The sequence below is a fragment of the Acanthisitta chloris genome, unplaced genomic scaffold (genome assembly GCF_000695815.1).
Source record: "Acanthisitta chloris isolate BGI_N310 unplaced genomic scaffold, ASM69581v1 scaffold4913, whole genome shotgun sequence".
Lineage (NCBI taxonomy): Eukaryota > Metazoa > Chordata > Aves > Passeriformes > Acanthisittidae > Acanthisitta > Acanthisitta chloris.
Window position 1 is genome coordinate 15,416 of NW_008665284.1, and position 9,992 is coordinate 25,407.

Below are 9,992 nucleotides of genomic sequence, written 5' to 3' on the forward strand. Positions count from 1 at the left end.
GGAACAGGACAATTCAATGTTCTACTCCATCAGTGTTTGAACACAAAAGCTGTTTCCTAGTTCCAGGCCTTGATCTCAGCTCAGAAATACAAGACACCATCTCTGTTTTGCTCCTTGGAGCTTAATCACTCAAACCCCACTGATCTCTAGCGTAAAATTAAGATCTGCCTATCCCTACCCAACTTTTACCTCCTCCCTCTGTGCAAATCCCCCCACAAATCCCAGAAAAAAACCTTGGCTACCATAGCAGAAGTCACAGGTGGATGGACAGTGTTTCTTCATCAGCCTCCTGCGCTTCTCGCAGAATCCTTTCTTTGCCCACGACGGGCACAGAAACAATCTGTCTCTGCAGCCTGGAACAGGAGAGGAGGTGTGAGAGAGGCTGCATGGACTCTTCCCTCTGGGAAACAAATGACCTAAACCTAAATCTGATTGTTCCATGGAAATGGTGGAGCTTGGACAGGGCAGAACCTAAAGCACAGTGAGCAGACGATGTGGTCTGACACCACGAGAGCTCCCCAGGGCCTACCAGACACCTCAGGCAAACCTGTGCCCACAGCAGAGCCCAGAGCTCTGCCTCCTTACCATAAAGCCTGTGGATTCCCCACACTTCATCCTGGGAAATGGTTTTCTTCCCAGTCAGGGTGGCATTGATGTGCATGAGGGCGTTGGGGTTCAGGGAGTGCATCAGCCCCAGGGCATGTCCAATTTCATGTGCTGCCACGTGGACCAGGTCTGTCAGCCAAACACCTGGAAGCAAAGGAAAACCAGCTGGAAATGGATGGTAAAATACAATTGCTAATCCTGGTGTAAAGCCAGAGGAAGCATTTCAGCACTAGAACAGTCTTGTCAATGGTTGCCCCAGTGTCATCTCCTCTGCAGCAACTTGGGTCCAAATAGAGCCAATTATTTCCACATGCTTCTAATTTCCAACAGCAGGACACAGAGCAGTGCCAGGCTCCAGCAGAGCTGCTCCAAGGGAGCAGTGGTTAAAGGCCACTCTTGTCAGCTTCCTGCTGCCTCTGTTCCCACAGCCCTGAGCTGTAACTGGAAATGAGGTTCCTAGCAGGAATATTCCAGTCTGAAAGAGCTTCCCATCAGTCTCTGCACCCCCCACAGCTCAAGGCTCTGGGCAGCATCCTGGATCTCTGCACCCCCCACAGCCTGTGGGTCATGCTCAAGGCTCTGGGCAGCATCCTGGATCCAGCACTGATGGATTGTAACCCAAGGACATGGCTGAGCTCTCAAGGAATTTCATCAGCTGTTCAGGAGGAAATGGCCCTGGAGCCACACAGGTAACTCCCAGCCCACAAACTCAGAGCTGTGTCCCACAGGCACTGACTGTGCTCCCTGAGACATTTACCTTTCTTCCAGCTGAACCGAGTGTTCCCCAGGATCCAATATTCATGGTCGTCGAAGTGGATTTCGCCGTTGGGAGGGAAGAAGGCATGGGCCAGTTCCCCCGTGGTGCCATCAAAGCAGTGGTGGGTGAGAGACTCCAGGCAGTCTGTGTGGTTGATGGAGTAGAAACCTGTGGAAAAAGCAGCAGCTGGAGTGGATCTGGCAGGGTAAACTCCTGGATTACCACACTCTCTCGGATGGGATCCCACGTGTTTTCCAACCTACAGAGCCACAAGAGGAGATAAAGGCAAAGCCACTGTCAGCACTGATGGCTCAGTCCTGCCTTGACCCTGGATTTTGTTCCCAATGGACACAAAGGAGATGACTTCCCAGCAGGGAATGCTGAGCTTGTTTTGCAACATCAGATGGAAATGATTCTGAGAGAATTCTGACAGTGATAACTGATCCGTGTCACAGGCAGAGCTGCTCCCCATCCCTGCCAGCACTGCAGCAGGATCCCAGTGCACATCCCTGGGCCTGGGGACCCGGAGCTGGTGGCAGGACAGAGCCCTGGAAGGCACATCGTGTGCTCTGAGCAGCACCAGAGTGAGGAGAGGGTTGCGAAACCAGTGAGTCTCTGCTGGTTGTTTCAGCACTGCTGCCATCTGCACAGGAAATCAGCGTTTCATGGAGCATAAATCCCAGCAAGAATTTACATCTGGGGTTGAGGCTGAGCAGAAAACCTCAGCACTGACGTTCTCCTACACCACAGGAACTCAGGAACAGCCACAGAGGGGCAGGAGGGGAGGGAGGAGAGAGAGGATGGAGCAAGGACAGTGCTCCAACGGGATCAGCAAAGGGGAGACTAAACCCACGAGCTGGAACCCACCACCTGCTCTCTGGCTCTGGGTGATCCTCCACCTCCCAACACTCAGCTGTGGACTGGAGACAATCCTGTCCCAGGGCAGAATTTGAGGGTTAATCCTTGGCAAATACCTAGAGTTTCCCAACCACGAGATTCACAGAAAGTGATAATTGTGATCTTAATATTTCCTTGAGCAGCCAAGAGGAGTTTCTCTACCTGACTAAAGGCCAAGGATGTCCCAACCCTTACCCAAGAATCCCCAACACATGAGGACTATTCTGCTTGCCAATTCCTGGAGCTCCTGCAGGCCCTTGAGCTGCCTCCCCAGCACCCTGCCAGACTCACCTATCTTGAGGTCACTGGGCAGGTGTCGTGGCACCTCCCTGAAGCTGAAGGGGGACACCTCACTCCACATGCGGAACGCGGTCGCCAGGCCCCTGCGCGTGGCCCTGGCGCTCAGCAGGTTCCTCGGGAAGCTCAGGATCCTGCAGGGACACACAGCCTCAGGACAGAGCTCCTGCTCTCCTCAGCCATCAGCTGGAGGCTCTCAGAGCCCCATCACACCAGCAAGGACTTCTAGCCACTCCGAGAGGTTCAAATCAGGAGTAGCTTGAACTAGATATTAACAGCATTTAATACAAACTCCACAGGAGGAATCAGGTCCTGATATTCTTTGTCCTCACATGTGCTGGACTAGAGTTTTTGTGTCTCCTCTCAAGACAAGGGTCTCTATTTTTACCCTGACATCTACTCTGCTGCTAGAAGGGGAAACAACTGCACTCCAGCAGGAGGAAACTCCTGTTCCTGACACTGGAGCTGCAATGGATGTGCACACACTGATAGAGAATGTTCCCAGGAAAAAACACTTGAGAGAGAGTTCCAAGGACTATCAAAGGTTTGATAGGAAAATGAGTTCTTTTCTTTGAATAAAAATAATCTCATCACCTGGGACAGACACTTAAATGTGCACACACTGATGAACAGTGTTCTCAGGAAAAAGACCTGAGAGTTCCAAAGAATATCAAAGGTTTGATAGGAAATGAAGCTATTTCCCTTGAATAATTTCATCATCTGGGAGAGAGACTCAAGTGGTTTTTGCCTGGGCCACCATGGAGATGTGTCTGTACATCCCTGGAACCTACCTGGTCCCACAGGAAGATCTGCACTCAGGGCATTGCCTCAATTGCCTCACCCTCAACTTGTCAAGGGCTTTTTGTTGGTTCCTTCAACTTGTCAAGGGCTTTTTGTTGGTTATTCGTTAGCAATCCAAGACCTGATAGCCTTTCCTGAAGGCAACACGGAGGAAGATTCCTAAGAGCACTCAGCACCAAGAGCTTTGTCCTCCTGGAGCCGCAGGAATCCTGAAAACACCTTTCCCCAGTGACCATCTTGTTTCTACACCACTCAAACACCAGCATGGCAGAGTTAGCCCTCCAGTCATGACCTTCTGAGGGAGGTCCCTGTCCTGGGAGGCCTGAATGTGCCCTGAAGTTGGTTGTAAAAGTTGGCAGGAAAACCCAAGGCCCCAGCAGCACTCCTGGGGCCCAGGCTCATGCTCACTTGTACGTCAGGTTGAAGTGGTCCCACTTCAGGTGTCCTGGGGTGATGGTGTATCGCCGGCGCCGAGGCCGCGCTGGACTGTGCCAGGCAGAGGAACTCACCCCATGCAGTCTTGGTGATGTGACTTCTTCCTTAAAAGACAAAACAGGAGGTCGGAAGAGAAGGGAGACAGCCCAGGACTGCACAGTGTACAAGAAAAGCTTCCAGGTATATTTGCAGACTGGGGAGCACAACTGGGGGAGCCTCAGGGGTGTCCAGGGCTGGTCTTGTCTGGCTGCTTCATCCCAGATCAGCCACTCTCCTCCCAGAGTGTGGCACAGATGGAGCAGAAATGAGGCCTCAGGAGGCTTCTGGATGGAAAGTTGTCATTTCCTTTTCACTTTGCTGTTTCTCTCCAGCCTCGACACAGCAGGACTGCAAAACTGGACAAATGACTAAAACAGGCACCTCTCAGTGCAGAGAGCTCTTGGTGGAGCTGCACTGTGGGTCTGAAATGCCTTCAAAGTAAACAGGAGCCCTGGAAATCCTGGAGTGCATTGAAGCCATTGAACAGTGAGACATCCAATTCCATGACACATCTGACTCCAGCTAGGAAAGCCTCTAATCCTGAGCAGTGGAGGTAAAGAACAAAGCCCAGCCTGGCTCTGGGAGTGTGTCCCTGCTCCATCTCCCCTTCTGGGGGCTGAGACACTGAGTATCTCTGGGCCAACTTAGCCCCAGAGGCACCAAGACACCTCTAAAGTGACATGTACAGTGGCACTAGTACAAAAGCTGTACCAGTAGGAGCCTGTTCAGCCTCACAGCACATTCCACAAGAAACAAGAGCTGTCTTCATTTTCCTCATGGAAGAACTGAGGCTCTGGGAGCCAAAATAGCACATCCCTGGTGTCACAGCAAGCCAGAGCAAGAGGAGACAAGGCCAAAGTGACACTGCCCAGAGCATGAGCTCCTCTCCAGGGCTTCAGCAGGCTGAGGGACTCCATGCACAGAGGAAACCACCTCTGGCTCATGTCTGAGAGCCACACCAGCTTCCCCCTGCTCTGATTTCAGTACCTTCCTTTCCTAGAAGGACAGTTTTCAGGTTTTCCTCCAGCTCAGCTGTGGCTCTGACTCACCCTTTGAAATGAGCCCAAGGAATGTGAGGCCAAGGGACATCACCTGTGACATGGAGGTGGTAACCAACACCTACTCTCTAAGATTTGGGCAGGGTATTTGATCCCATTGCTTGGGGTCACTCAGCTCAAGGCTTAGCCCCTTCTTCACTGGGCACAGCTGATGTGGGTACATTGGCTGCTGTCCCTCTGCCTTCACCTCCAGTGCCTTTCCCCTCTGATTCTACTCTGGAAATGCCATTTTCCCTCGATAGGAAAGGAAAATTCTGCATCTTTTTGAGCAGCACAGACAAGGTGGAGGATCTGTTGGAGCTGTAAGAGAAGCCTGGAAAAGATTAGCTCATAATTACAGGATAATAAGGTATTTTCCCTCCCCCTTTTTTTTTTTTTGCAGTTCTTTCAAGTAGGGGAAAATTATGCAAATCCTTTCTGCCTTTGTTGTTTTCTCTACAATCCCATGCCAGTATTGGGGTGATTACACATCCATTCTGGCATCAGTTAGGAAAAGCCCAGGATTCCTGGGAATTCCATCAACCTGCAGGCTCAGGAGACCTGTTAACTCTGCTGGGTAAGGTGTTACCACTCCTCAGGAGCTGCTGTCCTTGTGCTGGATGCTCCTGCTCTTAGCACAGCCAGCACCACACTGAATCTGCTCTCCAGCCTCTCCAATCCACAGCCCAACTGGTGCCATTCCCAGTTCTTGGCACACAGAGCTGTGAGCTGCACAGGCACTGCCCATTCTGCCTCCCCTGATAAACTGCCCCAGCACAGGGGGAAATCCTGAGGCTCCTGCAGTCCCCTGGCACCAGCAGAGGACAACCAGAGTCAGGAAGAGCCTTCTGGCTTCTCCTCTGCAAGGAGAACTCCTGCAGCCCCAAGGGTTGTCTTTTCTGTGGCCCATTGAGCTTAAAGCCCTAAAGTCATTAGTGCTGAACAAGCAAAGGGGGAAAGATAAAATAATGAGGATAAGCTCACTACGGACACAAAGTCCAAAGCAAAGTGAGGATGACTCAAGCCCAGCACCAACCACTGAGACCTGTAGTTGACCTACTGCATCAGGAGAGGTGCAGAGGGTTGAGTTCTCTTCCCAAACCTTCTGCCCAGTCTCTGTTGTCCTTTACTCTTTGTTCTACTGATGCAACAAGAGGCTTTTAATGAAAGAAGAGCTACAAAACAAATTGGTTAGGGTGGGAAGCAGCGAAAGCTGCAGCTCAGCTGGAGAGTTGGGACAGAAACACAATGACCTCGTTACAAACCTCACAGTGCAATTTGGATCAGAGGAGCTGTCCCGATGCCAAGGATCCAAGACTATGGGAATACTCAGAGCTGAAGAGGAGCTCAGACACTCCCAGGAAGAAACCCATTCAGCTCTGGGCTAAGGTCTCAAACACTCCAAAGGCTTGGGAGGCACTGGAAGGGCAGGTGTGAAATGATCTCCCTCAACAGTATATGTGGAGATGAAGGCAGATCTGACCAACATCTCTGCATTATTCACCCTGTGCAGTCAGACCTCCAGTAATTCACTGAGCTGTAATGACTGTAATTAATTCCCTTCTCCCTCCTAGCCATGCAGTTCCCTCTCAAACCAAACAGTAACATAACTGTGATTTAGGAGCAATTAATTAACAGCCTAAGCATGTGATGCAAACAAGGGAGGCTTGTGCCAGGATCTCCTTAAACACAAAGGACGGGACAGAATGCACTTAAAGATTCTTCTTTTTGTATAAAATTAACAGCTAAAATTAAGCTGAAAGCAAAAAAAGATCTGAGAGTCCCAGAGCCCTGGCACAGTTCCCCCTGGATTCAGTCTGTCCCAGTACATCCTGCTCATGGATGGACCTGGGAAGAGAGTTAACATCAGCTAATAGTCCTGTAGGTCCCAGTTTAGATCCTACCCCACGAGTCTTCCCTCTGGAGTTCCTAGGAAAGCTCAACTGCCATGGAAATCAGAGTGCACAGATGCCACATCATCCCAGGCTGGGAAAGCAGAGTGTTCCCAGGAACAGCCAAAGCTCTGAGGGAAGGAAAACCACCCAAATCTTTTGTGCATCCACTGTTTGGCTGCCTCAAGCTGCACACACACCTCTAACAACCTGATCCCACTTGGATGTACAACTACCTTTTGGGATCCTTGGCAGAAAGGGGCTCAAACAGCTATAAACACATCTATTTAGATTGCTTCCTGACCACATCCATCATCCAAACAGAATAAACACACAGATTTGATACCCCAATCCCCTTCCAAGCAATTGAGGGTTAGATCTTTGCTCCTACCTGACTTTCCTGCAGTGCAGCTCCACTTGGATTTCCTACAAGCACCAGCAAAGCCACCACAGGGAACAGGCACAAAAATCCCACCAAGCTTCTCCAGCCTTTGCTCTTTTTCTTCTCCAGGGAGAGGAAGCTTTTCCTTCTGCTTGCAGCAAGTTCTTCTACTTGATCCATGTCTCTGAGTGCTTTTTAGAGGGAGATGGGACAGGCACTAAGCCATTCTCTGCTCCCAATGCATTGCTAATCCCTTCACTCACATTTGGAGCATTTGTGAGCAGCTCTGCAGCTCCTGCCAAAGCTGTGCAGAACCACCAGAGTTTCAAAAAGCACAAAAAAAAAAAAAAAAAAAAAAAAAAAAAAAAGAGAGAAAAGTCGACTTTACATTAAGCCTCTTTCCAATGTGCCAAAGATTCTCTCAGGCCCTGCCAAGTGGTATCATGTTACTGCAGCTAAAGTTGGGCTGGCCGAGGAGCAGCAGCAAAGTGAAACAAGCTGGGGTGGCCATGAACTCTCTGCTTTAACCGTGTGATCAACAGAGGACAAATCTGCAGTTGTCAGCTTGATGTCATGAGAGCAAACTCGGGGGAGGGGGCAGCAGAAGGAACCCAGCAGCCAGCATCACGCCCTTGGAATGAGGAGAGCTGTCTCTGTCAGGGCTGTCTCCAGGAGCAGCTGGAAAAGGAGATGCTGAGAGAGCAGGCAAAGCTCCTCTGCTTGAGAAACTGCTCGGGGAGTTTAGAAACTCACAGAGAAGCAAACATCAACTCACTCTTCCATCAAGCTTGGCAAATGACCTGCGAGTTTCTGGTGGACTTGGGTTATCGTGTTCTATGTTCAGAGTCATATTGATCTTGGGTGGCAAAGACTGAGGTGGAGAAGTGCTGGGTTTGGCTGGAGCTGTGAGGTTCTCTGAGGCACCTCCAGGCTGCAGACAACACAAACCAATTCAGGACTTGTCAGAAAGTCTCAGGTTCTGAGAGGTAGCTGCACTTTTCTGCTGGTCACTCCATGGTCTGAGCTGAGGTTACCTCACCCCAGCTCTGTCCAGCAGGAGCAAAAGCAACAGTGCAAGCTCCCAGTTTCACAAGAGAGTGCCAGGCAGGGGGCACAATGTCTCTTGCCAGCCACTGCCAAACATTCCTTGGGGGTATCTGAAACATTTGAAAGGTTCCAGAAAACTCTTGGCATTTTAATAATGAAAAATTATTTCATTTGACATTTTTCCCCCATGGGTTTCCAGTCCAAAGCTGGTCTGGAGCTTTTAAACAACTCAGAATAAATATGACCAATGTGTATAACCTCATGAAAATTTTCCTTTCCAATTCTCACCAAGTTTTGCCCTGGAAGAAAACCTTTCTGCAGAGACAGGACTGACTGCAGCAGTTGTTCAGATACCAAGAGAAGGACAGATCAATGAGGAACATGGAAGGAAGCTACAGATAGAATCACAAAGCAGAGCTGGAGCTAGGAGGAAGGCACAGAGCAGAAAGGCAGGGTGCAGGGCTCTGCCTCCTGTGGAATTGGCTCACCTCAGCTCTGAGCTGCAGCTTTCTAGGGATAGTTCCTTCTTCCCCAGTAGCACAGTTGGCAGAGGGAACATGCCTGTGTGGGAGCACTCTGAAAAAGTCCTTTGTTTGGAGCTCCAGAGAGATGCAAATGCAGCTCTGTTTGTGGTCGGAGCTGCAGAGCACAGCAAGGAGTGAGAAACTGGTGACAACACAGGGACCAAGTGCCCTGAGAGAGTCTCAGGCAGAGGCTGCAGATGAGGACACATCTGCAGGAAGATTGACTGAGAAGGGAGCCTGGAAGTGAAAACTTGCCTTGGAATGGGGCTCAGAACCCTCAGCCAAGAGCTCTTCTCCAGTTCAGCAGTGCTGGCTTGCAAGTATTGCTATCACAGAGCTGGAAGAACATTGAGTTTAGCCACAGCATGAAGTGCCTTTGCCTTTCATGCAGCTAGAGGAGTCAGCAGAGCTTGAGAGATGTTAACTGATGCTCTGTACATCCACCTCTCTTGCCAGGGATTATGAGCATCTCAGTCATCTCTCAGAGCAGTTCAACCAGGTCTGACTAGGGCAGAGCTCTTACCTGCCCCTCACAGTACTGTGCAGGGGAAAAGACTTGCCTGAGGTTAGGGGTGGAATCTTGCAGAGCAGGAACCTGAAATCTTCTAAGCATCCAGTTAGTGCCTTATTTTTTGTGAGGAGGAGTGCAGGAACCTGAGCTTTAGGGCACAGACTGAGAACTCACACGACCACAGCCTGAGGGAACGAAGGATTTCCTTTGTCCCAACATAAAGAAAGCAAAAGTTTGGGAAAACACTTCTCAGCACAGACCCTTGAAAAGTTAGCACACAGAGCTTCAGTAGCAGTGCATTCTTAGGACCTCATTGGTTCTGAATACTTCATGCAGTTACTAAAGGTTAGCACAGCCAAGAAAGTCCTTTTCCATGAGTTACCAGAGCATTCCAAGTGGGAAGAGACCACACTGGATATGATCTGTTTATCTCATGCCACATGTGGTGGCTGAATGGGAATCTTTACCTGCAGAGATGCTTCATGGCCTCTGTGCCATTTAGGATCCTGTTTCCCTGTCAAGGTTACACCTGGATGGATCAGAAGTGACAGCAGGTTTCTTGGAAAGCACTTGGTTCACTTTCCTCCCTGTGCTGGCAATGCTCTGTGCCCAGAGACTCAGTGCCTGTGTCCCCAACCCTGCCCCAAACCACAAGGCTTTCAAACTGTTCAAGCTGAGGCCAAATATTTGCTGAGAAACCAGCTCAGCAGTGAGGCCAAGACAAACCTCAGTTTTTAGGGCAATGAGAGTCAGATGAGGAGAAGGTT

At 50.1% G+C, this 9,992-nt stretch overlaps 1 protein-coding gene across 1 annotated transcript in view; it reads right to left on the reverse strand.

Moving 5' to 3' along the window:
- MMP23B (matrix metallopeptidase 23B) overlaps positions 1-7,323 on the reverse strand; it is an 8,802-nt gene extending 1,479 nt beyond the window's left edge. The window contains exons 1-6 of the mRNA XM_009071657.1: positions 7,153-7,323; positions 3,767-3,897; positions 2,552-2,691; positions 1,364-1,531; positions 586-750; positions 243-353 (exon numbers count right to left, since the gene is read on the reverse strand). Coding sequence (XP_009069905.1) covers positions 243-353; positions 586-750; positions 1,364-1,531; positions 2,552-2,691; positions 3,767-3,897; positions 7,153-7,323 — 886 coding nt within the window. The remainder of the gene's footprint in view (positions 1-242; positions 354-585; positions 751-1,363; positions 1,532-2,551; positions 2,692-3,766; positions 3,898-7,152) is intronic.
- Between the last annotated feature and the right edge of the window lie 2,669 nt (positions 7,324-9,992).